Source organism: Zonotrichia albicollis, chromosome 14, assembly GCF_047830755.1.
Source record: "Zonotrichia albicollis isolate bZonAlb1 chromosome 14, bZonAlb1.hap1, whole genome shotgun sequence".
NCBI lineage: Eukaryota > Metazoa > Chordata > Aves > Passeriformes > Passerellidae > Zonotrichia > Zonotrichia albicollis.
In genome coordinates this window covers 11,198,249-11,217,514 of record NC_133832.1, presented here as the reverse complement: position 1 = coordinate 11,217,514, position 19,266 = coordinate 11,198,249, and the positions used below count along the sequence as shown (strand labels likewise).

Here is a 19,266-nt window from a genome sequence, read left to right as displayed (position 1 = left end):
TTCACTCCATTCATTAATTTGGTACTAATGGCCCAATTGACAAGTCAATGAGATGAGTAGGAAATAAATTACATTAATTTCTTAGGGATTATGTCAACAAACACAGCTTCCCATATGAACCTCTGTGACTCTTGACCCATTGTTGACTAAACAGTTTGTGTCAAAGAACTGTGTGCTAAGTCCAGTTTATGTTTATCTGACTCAAACAGGTTGTAACTGATTGAAATTTTTAGCACGATTGTGTAAAGAAATTTTCAAAGAGACTGTACTTTTGGTATGATCCGATTTTTTCAGTTCTTTTATCTCATATTTTTTGATTGAAAGGTTTTTGAGAGGCAGTCTAACCCAAGCTCCTGCAGGCTGAGAGCTTTTCAATTTAAATTTTTACCGCAGTTCTTGATTGAGACATCAAAACCTGAAAGTGGGTATTTGCAAAACCACTTTGTGACCTCTGAAAACAATCTGCTTCATCTGGACAAATATCAAACCTCAATAGAGCAAAGCCCTTTGTGAAAATCACTGCTAATGAATGTATTAATAATGTGGTATGACAAGGATTTAGGAGATTAAATATTCATATTCACATTGCAGTGTTAAGAGGCAAACCTCTTACTGTGCCAAAGATTCTTAAATAAATAATCTTGGCTTTGGACAGATGTGGAATAAGTTTAGATGGATGTGACTCAGTACTGCAATAGAGCTGTTTATTCCTTATAGGCTCAGCATCACCCCTGTGCTGCATCACTAAATATTATGTTCTAGATTGCAGGTCATTCTTTTCTGAAAAAAGAGCAAGTGCTATGTGGAACTGCATCCTCAGTTATTGAGTATTGGTTTTGATTACTGAATAATCATTACATGTTTTTTCTGATCAAAGTGAGTTTGTTGCTATTTCATTGCTTACCTTGTACTATAGTTACTTGTAATAACTACAGGCTTTGAATCAAACTGTGGTCTCAGTAGGTGTTGGACAAAGTGAGAAGCAATCCTTACTCAAAAGGGCTTTCAGTGTAAGCCCTGGAATCTGCAAACATTCTAATATATTGTATGATTACACTGCTTCTCCTGAAATTGTCTACACTATCTACCACAAGTCTTTGGGGATATATGGTCTGCAAAAAGTGAGTTCCTACTGTTGACATGCACGAGGGGAAAACCAAAAAAGTTTGAGAACATTGTTCCAGGTTTTCCTGAGGATAGCAGGTCCCCATAGCCAAGTACTGTCAACGTTAAATGTGCTGGGTCAGCAATGAGATCACCTGAGATTTTAAAAACCAGAAAAAGGTTAAAGCAACATTTTAATGTTCAGGACCATCTTAGTCTTAGCCATGAGAATGATTAGATGATTTTTGGCTATAAAGAAAATAGCCTGAGGTTTCTGTCTGATTTGGGAAATTCAAGTTCCAAAAAAATTATGGTTTAACAGATTTAAATCACAACAAGCTGTAATTCTGCGGGGACAGAGGTGAGAACAAGGAGAGTGCTGGGATGAGCATTTGGAGAAGATGGTGTGACATGGAGGGGCTGTTGGAGGTGCTGAGGGCGGAGAGGCGAGGCCGGCGCGGAGCCGGGAGCGCTGGGAAGTGAGGCACTGAACGGACGGAGAAACGGAAGGAGCTGAGGAGTGGGGTCGGGGAAACTGAGGGGGTTTGTGGGGGGTGAGCGGGATGAGAAGCGGGGCAATGGCGAACGAAGGGGCTGCGCAGGATGAGAAACGGGGCAGTGGGGACCGGAGGGGCTGAGGGGGCTCAGGGGAAGGAGGAGCGGTGCTGAGGGGCCGCTCTGCACTTCCTCCCGCCGCCGCCACGCGCCGCCCTCCGCCGGCGGGAGCCCGCCCGCCGCGCCCCCACCGGCCCGCCAGGGGGCGCTGCTCCTTCCCCGGCGCTGAGCCTGCCGGGAACCGCCATCTTCTGGTGACAGCGCTGCCGAGAGCGGCTCCGGTGCCGGGCACCGGACGGGACGGGATGGGACGCGCCCGGTGAGTGTCCACGGCAGCGGCGGGACCGGGGCGGCTGCGGGATCCGGAGGCGGGCCGGGGTCCCCACCTTCCCGCGCTGGGGGCTCTCACCGCTCCGGGCGGCTCGGCGGGGCTCTCCGGGGGATGCCGAGGGCCGGTGCGGCCGCCGCTGCCCCCGGGCGCTGCCGGAGCCGGCGGGAGGTCCCGGTGCGGCGTTGCCATGGGGACGGGCGCGCCGCCGCCCGCGGGAGCGGCCGGGCCGGGCCGGGCCGGGCCGGGGCTGCCCGGAGGAGCCCAGAGCCCGTCCCGAGCCGTGCCCGGCTCGAACCTTCAGTGCTGCTCTTGGCCAAAGTGGATGAAAAATGTTCTATGCTAATAAGCGCTTCTGTGGTCTCTGTGGTTCTTTTGGCGTATGTGAATATTATCTCTCCTTGCCCACTCTTTTAGTATTTTAATTTTTATTAGGCCCGTCACTTTCTAGAACTGCTTCTTGTTAATAAAAATGCAGTTTTGTTCGATTACAGTATTTATTAAGAATTCTATAGGGACAAGTTCACTCAAAGTAATTTTTTTCACTGCTAATTTAAGTTCAAGCAGTTCTCTTTTGCACAATGTCTTTGATTATACGCTTATACATTTCTCTTTTAAAGTAAGTGCATTTCTGCTTCTGTACTGCTTGTCTGATGCTTCTGTCTTCCTGCAGAAAGCCCTATAAATGGGTGTAATGTAAGTATGCATTTTGGTTTGGGTAATTTTTGCACTGTTTTTAATCTGTATCTACTGCAAAATGCAGACATGTTTGCAGCACTACTTTCATTATCCCTTTACTGCTACAGTCTTAAATTGCAGTTTTAATGCAAATACTTCAGGTAGCTAACAGGGAGAATTTCGTTTCCTAAATGAACATCTAGAAACTGCAAGATCTTACAGTAGACCAATTTTAAAGGAAAAGCAACCAACTGCAGGAAAAAACCTCTTTTATCTTTTTGTCAAATACCTTTTTTTTTTAATCTAATACCTGGACAAAGAGCAGTAGGATACAGATTTACGTAATTACTCATTGCATACAGATTTACGTAATTACTCATTGAAGTAAATCACTCATGTAACAGAGAACAGTGAAGTATTGTCTCTAAGAAAGCAAGTTTTTGTGTGATGAATTGGCTGGTTAAGCTTTTATCTGGATATTTTTAATTTTTAAATTGCTTCCTTTTGCTATCTACTTGACTGGTTTGCAGTTTTCTTTGAGGTCCTTTAAAGAATCCCAAGTAGTTCCTGTTATGAAAAGCTTGGCACCTACAGCACTGGCCAAGGAGGGCAAAGGAATGAGTTAATGATTGTTCTGCATCTGCTCTGACCTTGCCCTTTGCAGTCAGCAGCAAAAGTGAAAGAATGCTGATGAGGATGGTAGGTGTGGGGTTTTTGACTGCTCCCACTGATATGAAACAGACTTGCATTTGTTATCAGAAAAGTAAGGAAATGTGTGTTCATATCTCAGTTTTAGAAGTATGGAAATGGATTCCATTTCTGGCTGTGTGTACCTGTGATAGGACTTCTCTGTGTTGCTCTCCTCCCAAGGTGGGTGGGTACAGCTGCAGGGAGCTGAAGAGTTCCAGAAATCCAGTTTATAAACAAACACAGAATTTTCCTAGGAGAGAGAAGTCTGGATCATGGGATTTAACTGTCTGCTTTACATTTTTTCTCCTTTTTGCTGCCCTCTAGTTTTTAATTTCAGGATTTTGTCTTGTTGTCTTTGAATGTTAAGGAGTATCCCCAATTTATGTCCCTTACTAGTTTTAGTAAAACATCTAACAACATTTCAGAGTTTCCCTGACCTCAGACTCTTTCAGCTTTAGATTATATTTTAATTTGGATTACTTGTCCAAGGGACAGAGTTTTAAAATGGTTTTTTCTTTGAAGTTGTGGCTTCACAAACAATGCTGAAGGTTATGTGAAAGAGGTTTCTAACCTCTTTTTTTTTTTTTTTTCTACCAACAGGAATGTAAATATTGGAATTTGTTCTAAATATTGGCGGACAATAGCAATGAAACCAGTATCTGCTTTGATTAGTCCATTGCTGTACTTGGTCTGATTGGATACTAATTCCTTAGGGAAAACTGTTGTGAGTACCTTTTGTATTGTTTTGTTTAAAAATGTCCAGTCCTTTGCTGCTTTTTATTTTTCATAGCATGGGATCTTTTTTACAGAGTTCTAATCCAGGATATTCTGAGCATGATGATTTGAAGTCAGGCTCAAGAAACCACAAGATTTTTAAACATGAAAAATATAGCTGTGTGTGAAGACTGAAAGGCTGTTATTATGAAGAAGGCATGCTGCAAAGCTTGAATTGAGTGTCACTCCTGTCATATAGAATGTAAAATGAAGCTGCACATGTCTTGCAGATCATTGTCCTTCAATGATTTGGAGAGTTTCTTATTAAATAAAAAGGCAAGCAGAGTATTTTCAACAGGAACAACTTTCATATTTTGTTTTTGGTAAAATATTAGAATTAGTTCCCTAGGATTTATTCCTTAGAAGAAGTCAAAATTAAAAGTAAAATATAATGGATAAAAGTAAAATATAATGGATAATCCAAGAGAGATTTCCAAGTTTACAAGATCATGAGGGGGCTGTGTGTGTATAAATACACTATATATGTATGTGTGTGTACATATATATGTGTATATATATGTACACATATATATATACACATTTACATGTATATATGCAGATTCTTCCTATTCTAATAGTGAAGCATTCCTGCTGTGATTCTAGAAGGAATTGGGGTGCTGTTCTCCCTCAGTGCAGCTGAGTATTGGAGTGCTGTTCTCCCTCAGTGCAGCTGAGTATTGGGGTGCTGTTCTCTCTCCCTCAGTGCAGCTGAGTCTCAGGGTGCTGTTCTCCCTCAGTGCAGCTGAGTATTGGGGTGCTGTTCTCTCTCCCTCAGTGCAGCTGAATCTCGGGGTGCTGTTCTCCCTCAGTGCAGCTGAGTATTGGGGTGCTGTTCTCCCTCAGTGCAGCTGAGTATTGGAGTGCTGCTCTCTCTCCCTCAGTGCAGCTGAGTATTGGAGTGCTGTTCTCCCTCAGTGCAGCTGAGTATTGGGGTGCTGTTCTCCCTCAGTGCAGCTGAATCTCGGGGTGCTGCTCTCTCTCCCTCAGTGCAGCTGGGTCTCGGGGTGCTGTTCTCCCTCGGTGCAGCTCAGTGACAGCGATGCTCGATGATCACAGCGTGGCTGCTGTGGCGGCGGCGCTGGCGGGGCAGGGAACGCCCTCGCCAGAGGCCGAGGCAGGAGGTGCCTGCCCGGTGCTTCTGCAGCTTTGCCTTGGAATCCAGGAGGTTCAGCAGTTCTGCTGTGGCATGAATCATGTTGCTGTTATTATCATAATATCTCCCTGATGAAAAACGCCCTCTTTTTCCATATTTTTCTTCAGCTAGAAGTTTAAATTGTTTGCGAAAGAAGGATGTAGCACTAAAAGCTGAAGCTCAGCTCATTAGGAAAGGTGCATCTCAGGGCACTGCAGATTCTAATAGGCATTTTTTACTACTGGCTCTTCTTTTTAATAACCCCTCTTAACTCAGGGTTTGTTTTTTTTTTTTTTTTTGCTTCTTAGCCGCAAGAGCAGTATCTTACTTGGGCTACAGCCTGCCAGTTTTTCATACAGAAGCTGGTATTTACTCCTTCCCTCTCATACATGCAGCTAAAGTTCTGATGACATTTAACTTGGAAGTTCTCCAAAAGGATTTTCTTTCTCTGCCCTTAGCAGCCATGAAGTCATCTTTTTCTGTTTATTTCTCTATTCCATACCCGTATGACTTCTTCATGAAGAAAATCACAGTGTGCAAATACTTCTCAGAATGGTATGTTTCTGTTGGCCTGGTTATGTACATTTTGAAGACAGGGAGAGCATGAAAGTCCTTGTCACTTAAGTCAAAAATTAGGAGGATATAATAGCCTGCTATAACCTTGAGCAGCTGACTGACTTCCTGTGATGACAAACCCTGATGGGAGGCTAAGCAGGACCTGTTGGAAGAACAGACAAATAAAGCTGAGCTGATAGGGTTATGTAAGCTTTGGCACAGAGTCAGGAGGCATTCTGTAGATACACACCCTCTCTCTAAAATAAATCAAAAATATCTAAATACATCTTTTTTTTTATAATGGCTCTTGATAATTATATAAATACGCTGAAATTTTCAAACACTGTTTAAATAGATCATGTTTGTGGTAATTTTAATCTTTATAGGTAGGTTTTCAGTTAGCAGTATGCACCTTCCTTGATCTAATTGCAGCTGAGCAAGCAGAAACTGAAGTTCATTGAAGTGACATATGCATAATCTGTGTGTCAGCTGGTACAGTATGTTCTGTTTGATATTTACTTGGTGCACTACTCACATTTCAAAATTCAGCCAACAGTAAATACTAGCATGTACCCTTTGGTCAGGAACAGGAGGCTGAGCAAGGAGATTTCTGACTTGGAGATTACTGCCATGCTAGTCATGTAAATGAATTAAAAATAGCTCCTTGTAATGCCAGTCTAGTTGGGGTTAAGGATGGAAATAATCACATGTAGTGAAATATACTTAAAAGGGAAAAGTGAGTTTTGTACATTTCCTTTGAAGCTTTTCAAATCTAGGTAATATGATCATGTTGTATTTTTGCATAAAATCAATACTTAATATTTTTAAAGCTGAATTAAACATGTTTGTTTTGCAGATCCTCAATGTACAATTTTGCATTTTGAATAAGTTAACATTTTTGCTATATATTTTTGTCTCTACTTTTTCTTCTGAAACATAATCAGTGGGCTATATAGATTGCTAATTCAGGTTGAAAGAGGGTGGTGTCTCATGGCAAAGAGCCTTTAGATGTTTAAAATCAGGATTAAGCTTGGCTTATCTTCTGGAAGCCTTTCAGGCTAAAATAGACTTGTTTACTCACTGTATAAAAAATATATATATAATGCTTCAATAATAGTTGAAATATCTAGGTTTTATAAGTGAAGATGATCTGTAACATTTCTAGAACTTCTACCTTTAATTCTCATGTGGTTAATTAAAACCTATGCAAAATGGCTTCATTACCTTAAGTGTACATGGAGTGTACTCTGACCTCAGGTTGGCTACTGGTACATATTGTAAAGTCTTGTGTGCCCATCTTAGGTGGCAGATTTTTGTGAGTTTATTTTTCTTAGCTGTAAACTATTAAAAAATTTACCCTCACTCATTTTTCTGCTACAGTTAATATCTGTCTGAGTGCTGTTATGGTGCCAGATATCATTCTAGATCATTATTCCAACCAACTGGAGTTAGGCAGCTGCTAAAAAACACGTGCAGAAGTGGTCTTCCTAAGCTAGCTGTAATTTTACACTTTGATAGTTGCTTTTAACTACTAGTTGTTTGAAATAGAAATAATTGAAGATGATACTTTATTTAAGGTAGTACTAATGTTGTATATGAAACAATACTTACACAGGCAAGGAGTTTGCCTCAGCGCTTGATAAAGATGTTTCTCATAGATAAAACTATAGTGAAATGTAAACCAGCCATGTTTTGAGGGCTGCTGGAAGGGAAGGTGTGGTGTGGCTGGAGCATTGTCAGACCTTGCCTCTTCTGGGAGGGACTGGCCCTGCTTCTGTCAGTGCAGGAGTTAGGTGAAGCTTTTAGAGTGATACGTGAACCTTTCTGCTCCAAGTGATCCTGATTAAATTATGTGGTTGATAGAATTTGAAAAAGCAGCTAGTTCATATTAAAGAATTGATCTGTTGTGATTGTACCCCCTGTGTCAGTACTTAGTGCTCTCTTGGGACATGCTTTTCATACTATTTTGATTGTGAGGATTGACTCCAGAGAATCCAAATGTGGCAAATATTTTCATTATCACCATGGGGAGGGCATAATATCTTTTTTTTTCACTATGTAAACAAAGGATTTTTGAAGTATTCATGGCATTGTAGAAAAAACTAATGTACATAAAGCAAAAAATTAAAATGTAAAAAATTTAAATAGGAATATTAGGAATATTTTTTTCACTGTTTCAGAACTCATTTCTATGTAAATACTATAGAAATAGAGGTATACTGCTTTTCATACAGCAAAAGCCATATATGTTTGGTTTGGTTTTTTCAATGGACAGTTTGAGAAGGAGTTTTTGAAGGATGTGAGGTAGGCTTTGTTTGTGTTCTTGTAGAAAGTCTTTCAGGCATGCAGATAAAAAATTACTATGCAGCTAACTGGTTTTGAGTAATACCAGTTCTTTCATGAATGCAGTGCAGTAGTGATAGATGCTTAAGGTCACTTGAGATCTTTACAGGAACAGTTCTAGAGGCTTTAAAGTAAGGCTTTATAAGAAAATAAACATGAGCAATAAACATAAAAGCTTTTAAGATTTCATTTAAAAAAACAATTGTTTTCAATAGATGTATGTATATAAAAATACATGTTTTATGACAACTTTCATATTACTAAATGTAATTACTGGTTTGGGTTTCTTTGCCCTTCAAACAAGCATATAGGTCAGATTTGTAGGTCAGTCAATGCAATTTATTCAGATGCTATTTTTGAATTTGCTAAGCTAAACCAGAAAGGCACAGTATAATTTGTAGTGTTATTACATTAGTCATGAAGGGACAGACAGAAGGAATTAAGGCTGGTGCTCAGTTTGGATCCATGATTACATGAAGCAGCCGTGCCAGGTGGCTCACGTCACATTTCCTTCACCTGCTCACAGCCTAATTGTCTTTGTCATCTTGGCGGAGGATGCTGCAATCCTGCACTACATAGGCATTTTATTTTCCTCCTCCCTTTTGGAACCCTAAAAAAGGTTTTGTAGAAGCTAAATGTGGTGATATAGAAGTAATCATTGTAACATCTGCATTCCAGAATGTATAATCAATATTAATGCAGGTCTTGTGGAAGCTATATTTTTGTGTGCTGGCCTACCTTATACAGACTGGAAATAGATATATTTCAGTATTCTTACAGAAAATGGAGAAGAACATTTGTTCAGTTAAGTACGTACTCTGTTTTCCTTACATGCCTTTCTTTTTGCTATTTGCTGAACTATCACTGCCTTGTGCTAAGAAGTTTATTTGGACAGTCTCATAATTTAATTTACCACTTTAAGATGTGATCAGCAATAGCCAAGACATTTTAAGTTCATAGTATCACTGCACTTGTCTGGACAAGACAGGAATGTTTACTGTGCTTTGACTTCGTGCATGTTGGGATGAAGGTGATGACACTGTCAATTTGCAGCTCTTGCACAAGAACTGCTGTAGCCAAGCTGCTTTGTTCCATCCTCAGCTAAGACGAGGCTTGTCTGAGTGCTCTGAGCAGCCTTCTGGCACAGAAGGGACATGAGGCAGAACTGGCAGCTGGTACTCACCCTGGAAAAGTATAGGCAGGGGTAGGAATGTGTGACAAGTGCTAAGAAGAATGACATTTCTTCAGGTAGGGGAGGGAGGAAAAGCTGGGGTGATGGCAGAGGCACAGGAATTGTTCTAGGGGGTGTAGGCAGGGTGTGGAAAAGTGGAAGCAGTATGCTGGATGTGAACACTGGTGCTGGGTATTCCCAACACACTGATCTTTAAAGCAATGCCCAGCACTTCAACCAGTGAAATATTTGATAGTTAATTTCACAAGATACTTTGCTAAAATATAAATTGAGGTGTGCCTTTGCAATATAAGAAAAGTAAAAAAGCTTTTTTCTTTTCGATTACTGTTTTACCAATGTCTGCCCACCTGTAATGGGCAGGGATGTGATGGCCTTCATATGAGGTTAATATATAGTTGTGTTTGAGAATTTAGCTCTAAAATCTTGCAACTATGTTCTGGCTCAGATCAGTATTTTAAATTTAGTAACTTAGTATTTCAGGTTCAGAAGACTTTTGGCAGGATTTTGGTCAAAACTTTTATTTGTATTTTGTTGACTTCATTCTTCCAATCTTTCTTAAGAAATAGAACATACTTTTAAAGCTATAAACCTGTGTGTTCTCTAGGTAAATGTTTATAGGCCTCTGAGACATCTTGATCTTTCTGCCTTTCTTTACAAGTTTTGTTATTTTGGTTTTAATACCTTGTTGTTTGCCTTTATGTGGCAGGTAATGCAGGCAGGGGTGAAATGGGGGAGAAGAGGAGCAGTTGTTATTTTAGGAGATAAAGGATGGTGTTGAATTTAGCCATTTTCCAGAGTTGTATATGGGTATGATCTATCCTTCTGTCTGGGAAATTCAAACATGTGTTCTTTGTTTAGGGAAGGTGCAGGGGAGCCCTGCCTGTGAGGAGATGACGTGCAATGTCCCCCCGAGCTCGGGAGCCTCTGCGGACACCGACGGGGCCCAGGAGTGGGCGCAGGAACGGGAGCGACTGGGAACTTTTGTGGGATTCCCACAGGACTGTCCTGTTTCTGTGCTGGCTCTGGCCCAAGCTGGCTTTGTTTATACTGGAGAAGGTGACAAAGTGAAGTGCTTCAGTTGCCATACTACTGTGGAAGGATGGGTGCCTGGGGATTCTGCAGTTGAGAGACACAAACAGCTTGCCCCCAACTGCAAGTTTGTTACTGAATCTGCTTTTCTGGAAAGTGGCATGGATCCTGATACCCAGAACTACCAGAATGGAACTGAAAATGGTACCAGCAATTCAGCCCTCCCATGTGCTCTGGATGACCCTGACGTGGAGGCAGATTACCTTCTGAGAACTAGGCAGGTTGTGGATATGTCAGACACTTTGTATCCTAAAAACCCTGCGATGTGCAGTGAAGAAACAAGATTAAAGTCTTTTCACAACTGGCCCCTCAATGGCCAGCTGACACCACAGGAATTAGCTAATGCTGGATTTTATTACACAGGTGTTGGTGACCAAGTGGCATGTTTTTGTTGTGGTGGAAAATTGAAGAACTGGGAACCCGGTGACAGAGCTTGGTCAGAACACAAGAGGCATTTTCCCAAATGCCTTTTTGTCCTGGGCCGGGATGTAGGAAATGTTTCAAGTGAATCTGTTCCTTCTGAGCTTGGTGTAAGTGGTCTGAACAATGCACAGTACCCATGGAATCCCTCTATGGCAAAATATGGAAAACGTTTACAAACATTTTTATCTTGGATATATCCTGTTGACAAGGAGAAACTTGCAGAAGCTGGGTTCTATAGCGTAGGTAAGCCAGACCTTGAAATGACTAATACCTTTTACAAAGAAATTGTACATGAGGAAGTGTCTTGTTATGGAAGAAAACCCCAGTTTTAAAAATTTTTATATGGAACAATGTGGGAAATAGGTTTGTAGAGAAGAAATAGCTGACTTCTGATTGTGATAGCATGAATTATAACGTGTATTGTCTCACCCTTCTCATGAGACTGAAAATGGAATGAAATTTTTTTAAACACCTCTCAATTGCCCCATCTGTGGGTCAGAAAAGGGCATTGTCCAACAAAACAATGTGCCAGAATCTCTTTACTCTGTAATCTACTTTTCACAGTTCTTATGTAAAATTGCATACATTGTATCACCTATGTTTACTAGCAAAGCATGGACTTGATCATAAATTTATTCTTGGCAGTAAAACAACCAAGTATGTGTTTTTGCCTGTTAAAACCTTTATAATACATCTTTCACAATGCCAATTATTTGAGTAATAATTTTTAAGAAACAAAGTGCTGTCCCCCAGACCTGAGGTGTAAGGAATGGGCCTGTGGCCTGTACAAAAGCCTGTGAGCGAGACAGTCCAGAATCCAGGTGGTGTGTCATTGTATTTAGCATGAGTTTGCATTATCATGGCATGTGGACACCCAAAACCAGCAAATACCACTAGTGCCTGCTTTATGAAGACAGTGGTACCAGTGGAAGATCTTTTACTCTTTGACATGTAGGGTTTGATTTGGATAAGACACCATCTCTGTGCATTGGGTTCTAAATTAGATGGAATTGCACAGTACCATTAAAGCCCTTTGAAATTCCACACTGAGATAATGCACAAGTGCAAAGTATTGCTCTTACTCAGTCACAAGGAAAAGGGGATTATCTAGGGTAATTTCTTGCTTTCATCTTACTTGACTTCTCTCTTACTATGTCTCAGAACTTTATAGTATAATTATGTTTATTTTACTTGTGGCCATAAATAAAATCTTTGCTGTATTCCTGTGTAGGTTGTAAATGGGCAATATTTGTACCCTCTAGAACTATTTTATTGATTTCTCCTTGGGTTCATGGAAGTACCAATAGATATGTATGGTGGAGTTGCACTAGCTGGGCTCCAGCTTATCAGACTGAGGGCTCTTCAGGGGACTTGTGTGAAAACTGCCCCCTGTGGCCTGAGGAGCATTTAACTCTCTGTGGAAACACCACCCATACCTCCTCTCATTCAATAAAAACAAGATTTAAGCAGTTTCTGGGGCAGTCTTGGATCACAGTGGGCTCAGTGCTAGAACAGAGAGGATGCAGTTCTCCTGAGCTGGTTTTGCTGTTGCTGGTTAGGGCCTGTTGATCTTAATGGGAAATAGAGGACCACAGAGCCATGTAAACATCTCTCATTCTTTGTGGCAGGCATCTTCAGGCTTGTTTACCATTGGATAGAGCTCCATGATAACAGATTATTTTCAGCTTTTGTTTTTTTATCTATATAATTACTTACTAAAATAAAATTCAAGAAATTTGCTTCTCTTATTTTGTGTTTCATTAAGTTCAGTTCTCCCCTGAACATTTGTTTCAAATCATGTGTGTTGTCCTCTGTTAAAAGGGAGTTATTTTCAACGGAAATTGTAAATCAGTAAAAGCAATACTTCTTTTCTTAGTTTAACATTGTAGTTGAAAACTTGGTGTTATGCCTGCACAAAGTATGCAACTTCATTGTTGTGTGTTTCCTCAGGTAATGCTGATCATGTTGTGTGTTTCCACTGTGGTGGAGGATTGCAAGAATGGAAGGAAAATGAGGACCCTTGGGATCAACATGCCAAATGGTTTCCTGGGTAAGGTATCCCTTGTGTGTGTCTGAGGCTTATTTACAGTATATTGCACTTTAATGGCAGTGCATACTAATAAAGGCTTGAGAAGGTTGATTATGGTTTAATACTGTTTAGATTTATAATAATTTTGTCTTATTTGTAGCATTATTGAAGGGAAGATACCTGTGTATGGATTTAACGGATGTTTGCTTTGTCAGCAAGAATTGTGTGGTTTTGTCAATATGTAGCTGAGGGGTTTTGCTTGTTATCAAAGTGCTACATTGTAATGATTGTTTTGATAGCTTTGTATTGTAAAAGTTTGTAACTTATACAAGATACAAAATGACTAAACAGCTGCCCCAGAGCAAGGAAACCGAAGAACGGGTTAGTGGCATGGAATATCGAATATAGTTCTATTAGTAGCAGCAGCAGAAGTTGTTTTTAGAAAGACTGCCAGTATTGTCTAAAATCTGTTTTGAGGTTTTGCACATCAGCTTCAGTGGTGATGTGTCAGTCTCACAGCAGCTCTCTGTTCCTGCTGGAGCTGCAGAACTCTTGTCAAGGAGTTATGGCATTCCCTAAATCTTCTGGTAGGGAAGGCTAAGGCTGGCTGGAAAATAATGAAAGAAAGCATGGAAGGCACATGTTTCACCAGTGACTGTTTGCTTTGATTGTGAAAGACTAAAAGAACCAGCTTTTTAACATAGTGTTTGTTTTTCCTTTGAGTGAGCCTTTACATTTTGAAATCTGTCATGAGCTGTCATGGCCAACAGCTCTTAAGCTTTCTTTTTTACCAAAAATGTGGGAAAGATAAGTACTGCTTAAGTGTTTAAGTGTTCTTAGAAATATTACAGTGACATCACAGAGGTTGACTAAACATTTAGAGATTTTAAAAGCAGGCAGTCTGTATGATGTAGGAAATTTGTCAAAGCTTCCATAGTTATGTAACAAATTTTTGCTGCTAATGCAGTTCTATTAAATCTAAATATTCTTATTTTTAGGTGCAGATTTGTGAGGAATGAAAAGGGGATAGAATTTATAAATAATGTTCACTTAAAAGATGGATGTACGGATTCAACAGTAAGTTTCTTGCTTATTAATAATTTTGTTAAAATAGAAAAAATAAACATAATTTTTATATGAAGTTACCTTTTAATTACATGGCTATCATTTAATCCACCTGCTGCCACTTTGATTGGCAGGAAGTGAAGGCATTGCAGTGTGTTTTGGCTCTGTCAGTCAGAGTGTAGCCATCTCCCAGTTCTCCAAGGCCTGGGTTATGGATCCCAGCCAGGGCACCTTGGCAATGTGGGCTATTGGATACTGAACAGGTGCCATTTGTTTTACACCCTGGGAGCCTAAGGTGGATGATGAATAATAGCAGATACATTTTCTTTTCTTGCTGGTAGAACATTGTTAAACTTGTGTATAGTCACTAAAATGTCAAACTGATAATGTTTTAGAATTCTTTTGTAGACTAAGAATTGTGTACATATGGTTATTGCAGAGATGGGTTAAAATTGTAACAAAATACTGATCATGTTCAGAGCAGATGAAATAGTTTTAGTTACTAAAATAACTTGAGATCAAATAGCTATTTTTTAATTTTGTAACTGTATATATTTCCTTCTACTTTCTCCAGAATTGTAATTTTGTTTCTTTATGTTTCACTTTTAGACAGAAGCTGCTGAAGGGACAATAATTCCTAAAGGTATCTGTTTAAAACAAATGGCTTCCCCTATTTTGGAATATCCATATTTGAGTGTATGGTGACAGGAATGGTTAACTTTAATAATAACCCTATTACGTTTTAAAATAAAGCACTACAGGCAAAATGTTGGATGATATTATTCCATTACTTCATTGCTTCTAAAGAAGTGCAGAGTGCATTTTATTTCTCTTAGAGGAAATATAATTACAATTTGGTAAATATAGTTAAATAAAGATTGTGAACCATGGAAGAAGCTGTATAGGACTGAGTTAGAACTAGGGTATGTGCAGCAAGTATGGATTCAATAGTGCTGTGGGATGAATGCTAAACTCTGACCAGAACCAGCCCTTCTTCATGGCAGGAAGAGTTGGTCTGTGCAGTGGCAAGGAGCAGGAAGCTGAGCAAGCTGAAGTAGTTTATTATGTCTTCCAGAGTTACACATTCCTGCAATGCTTTTCTCAAATAGCAAGCAGTAAAAAGACAAAACAATCAAAGGGGTAGGAGGAGGCCAATCAAGCAGCTTCATCCCAGGGAATGGGAGCTATTGACAGTAAGAGTGGCTACACAAAACCTGCTTAGAAATCTCTCCCATACTGCTCATTTATGAGAGTTAAAACAAAAGAACCTTTAAAAAAAGGTTTTGTTTTTAAAAATTAAAAATTCCAAAGTTTTGCTATTTGAACAATGTTGATAAGTAAAAGGAAGGGGAAGGCCCAACAAGTGGTTTCCCAAAGTGGTGCTGTGTCTTGCCATGGATAGACCTGCTTGCTTGTTGGTGGTGCTGTGTTTTGGATTTATAAATTCACATTATTTATTGGTTTCTCTCAACACATGTATGAGGATTTTTTCCTTCTCCAAATTGAATTAAAACTGATGTAATGTGACTTTTCCAGCCTTTTTGGATGAATGTCTTTTAACATTCAGCAACAAAATTTGTGATGGTAGTTCTATGAGACATGTTATTTATTTTGAAGTAGTTGATTTTAATAGCAAATTTAGGAGGATTTCTATAATATAAATAGATGAGGGGAGACTGGGAAAGCTAGGATAGAAAAAAACTTCAAATCTGCACTCTTTACAATTAGCAAAATTCTCAAATTGGAAGTATGGTTCCTTTGATTACATATTTGTTTGCAAATATGTGTCTTAGAGTACTGTAGTCAATACTGTCAGATAATCAGATTCATCCTTCTTAAAGTGTTTTTGTTTTGTTTTTAATTTCTTGTTTTAGATGGTCTCTTACAGAATCCTTTGGTACAAAGTGCCATAGCCATGGGTTTCAGTTTGTCTGAGATTAGGAACACCATGGAAAAGAGATTGCAGATGACTGGAGAAAGTCACACATCTGTTGAGGATCTGGTAGCAGACTTAAGTGCTCATAAAGAAAATACAAGGGATGAAGAACCAAATGAAATCCCAGTTGAGCAAGATGAGCTTATTCAGTTACAAAACCTCTGTGTGTACTTTCATATCAGTTCTTTAGTCTGTGAAATATTTTTTAATGTTATCTGTTTACCCTCTGATCCCAGTCTTACCTATAGTAAATTGACAGTATTGTAAATTAAATTTAAAGACATTTGGTTTGGGACATTTGGAAAAAAACCCAAAATCCTGAACAAATAGTATGTTAAAATATTTGAGTGTAGCAGCATTCATAAACATTATCTCTAAAATAAGTAGTATTGGTATCTCACAGTGACAGCCTAGTGTGCTTCTGGTAAAGGCTGTATATGCTAAAATAAGCCAAAATTGTGACAATAATATTTAAAAATAAAAGCAAGAATATAGTTATAAGATGAACTATAGATGTGGCAAAGTGAAACAGACCCAGGGACACGCTGCTGTATTTGGTGTATTCAATGTGCATTTATTTACAGTGTATCATTGTGCTTGGGGTAGAAGTATTTTTGTTCTTGGCCAATAAGAACAAGTGTGCATCTAAATGGTGTTTCTGTTCAGTTATTTATGTTCCACCTTTGCTGGGACATGCAAGTCAAGCTCAGAAAGCCCTTGTGGTGCACTCTGCAGACAGACCAAATGCAGGAGTTCTGATTCAGGAGACTTGTCATTTAAGCCAAGCACATGCATGAATTCATAGGGAGGGCAAAGACCATCTGGTTGGCATGATAAGCTGAGATCTTACCAACCCACTCTTTTTAATAAGACTTTTAACAGGGCATTGTGGGGGAAGAGGAACTTGCAGTGCAACTGGACCTTATTTTGGTGGTTGGCTGTGCAGAGCTTCCCCCAAGTGGCAGGGGAAGGTGTCTGAATGTTGTATTTTCAAATTGGGCATATTGGAATAAAAAAGAGCTCATGTACAATGCCAGATTGATTCTTTCTGTGTTACAGATTTTAAGCTTTTTGAAGTGTGGGTATTTTGAAAATGAGGACAGGGAAGTCACATCCTTATTTTCTCATTGGGAAAACTCAGAAAAAGAAATAAAATCCAAATGACTTAACCAGTAGCAATGAGCCTTCCTTTCACCTTCTGCTCAAATTTTGGGGAAATTTTGTCAGAGAGAAGTCTGTGAAAAGAATGGTTCCTGATTGAAAAATCCCAAGTTCTGTAGGTATTTCAAGCTCTTACCAATATACAGATAGATGTACTCCCTGCTTGCATTGGCCTGGGAGATGTAATGGCATGGAATGGGAAATAAAAAAAGAGGATTCCATGCTGCAGCTAGTTGTAGTTCTCTTGTAGTTCTTCTTGGTTCTTTTTAAGGGTGTAACCTTTAAATCACATGAAGAACACCTTGTCCTTGTTTGTAAAGAAAAAAAAAATATGAGATTCAATGGTAGTAAGTGTGTTAACTTGTTTTTATGTGTCTATTTTCCTTAGACCTCAGTACTGAAGAGAAGTTACGACGTTTGCAGGAAGAAAAGCTCTGTAAAATCTGTATGGCCAAGGACGTGTCTGTTGTCTTCATTCCCTGTGGTCACCTCGTTGCCTGTAAGGAATGTGCTCAGTTGCTTAATGAATGCCCTCTGTGTCGTAAAGACATTATGAAAATACAGGAAATTTTTTTGTATTAGTGAAATACGCAGCCCTATGGATGCAAATGTTTCTTGTTTTATTACTTTAAAAATGTGTAACATAATGGAAAAAATGCAGTTAATTCCAGACTGTAACCATATGGCAGGACTTAGATTTTCTGCTGTCAAACTACACATTTTAACACTTTACAAATTATTTTCCTTAAGTGATTTTTTGTATGTAAAAAGCAATATGTATGAAAGGCAAATATGTATGTTTTGTAACTTCAGTTCATAGACCTGATATGGGAAAGCCCAGGTAATGTAAACGTTTATTTATGTGATCTTTGCTTTGCTTCACTTTGGTAGGACTCTGTAGGACTCAAGCTTGTGCAAATAGAGTTTGTACAAAGAACCTACCCCTATATAAAATTTGTAAATAAATTAATTCAAAATATAATTGTATACATGTATATTATACCTGAGATTTTAGCTTCTTCAAAATATTATGTAGGATTGTAAATAGTCTCTTTTTTTCTGTAACTTTGGTTGTAACATAATTCAGACAATACACATAAACCTGCTGCTGTAACCTTTTGGTTACTTCTGCTACATTTTAGGTTTGTCTGTTTTAATTTAATCCCTGTCTCCCTATCCATTTTTCTGGTTCAGATGTATAAATTGTCTTCAGTAAGCTGGTTTTTGACATCTGCTTTTCACAAAGTTCCATCTTTATATAAAATGTACATTAATTTTATTGATTAAAAGGCAACTCAAGAAATTAAGGAGATTTTGTGTACCCTGTGCCCTTTGTGAGAGGAGGCTCATTTTAAATTTGCCCCTTACACAAAAAGATGTTCAGTTTGACATTTTTCTTGTTTGTTTTTTTTTGTAACACAGTGTCATCCTAACTGATTTATCAGCTCATACTTTGCACTGCTTCATAACTTATATTTTCATAGGAGAAGATAAATTTATCTCCTAGAAAAAATTCACTGGCAGTGTTAGAAATATTTCATTTTTTTCATGTCAGTTTGTAGCATTTAAATTTAAAAGTTAAGAACTATTCTGATGAGAGCCACCTTAAAATATTTAAACTATTTCTTGCTGGACTGATCCCCCATTTCTGATTTTGAAAGTATCACAGCTTTGTATTTAAGTACAGCTGTTTTATGATCACTGCTTGATTATGTCACTTGCTTACTTTGTGGAACTGTTGATATGTTCTGTGTATATATTTTTGAATTCTACACACTAAGGTTTAGAATATAGAATATACAGAACATAGTTTTTCATGTTATTAAAGTTTTGAATACACAGAAATATATTATCTACCTTTTCTATTTTTTTAAATCTCTGCTGTGTAATGGTATGAATATTTAAAATAAAATGCAACCCAGATGTTCCTTGATCAGTGTATTTGATTCTCACATTAAAAAAAAAACAGAAGGCTGCTTTCTGTTGCTTTTTGTTTTATAATTAAATTAATTAATTTAACCTGAGTGTTATTAAGGATAATGAATATATTTTAATCTGAGAGAAAATAAAATCTATTGTTTTTATAGATTGAAGTTTGTTAATTATAAATCTGATGTTACTTTTGCTATTTTTTATGGTTGAATTTGGTCTTGGGAATAGATGATGACTTAGAAATTCATGAAGAATTCATTTTTATTTTGCCTTTCTGTGT

The 19,266-nt window shown here is 38.6% G+C and overlaps 1 protein-coding gene across 4 annotated transcripts; it reads left to right on the top strand.

Moving 5' to 3' along the window:
* The first annotated feature begins 1,820 nt into the window (after positions 1-1,820).
* Positions 1,821-19,030, top strand: XIAP (X-linked inhibitor of apoptosis). 4 transcript variants are annotated; one of them, XM_074551734.1, is made up of 9 exons: positions 1,821-1,978; positions 3,956-4,079; positions 5,570-5,816; positions 10,210-11,106; positions 12,814-12,913; positions 13,891-13,969; positions 14,567-14,600; positions 15,832-16,056; positions 17,443-19,030. In XM_074551734.1, the coding sequence occupies exons 4-9, from the start codon at positions 10,242-10,244 to the stop codon at positions 17,634-17,636; spliced, it is 1,497 nt and encodes a 498-aa protein (XP_074407835.1). In that variant the 5' UTR covers positions 1,821-1,978; positions 3,956-4,079; positions 5,570-5,816; positions 10,210-10,241; the 3' UTR covers positions 17,637-19,030. The 4 variants fall into 4 exon arrangements, with proteins under 4 accessions (XP_074407835.1, XP_005484505.2, XP_005484507.2 ...); XM_005484448.4 differs by lacking the exon at positions 5,570-5,816; XM_005484450.4 differs by lacking the exons at positions 5,570-5,816; positions 15,832-16,056.
* The last annotated feature ends 236 nt before the right edge of the window (positions 19,031-19,266 follow it).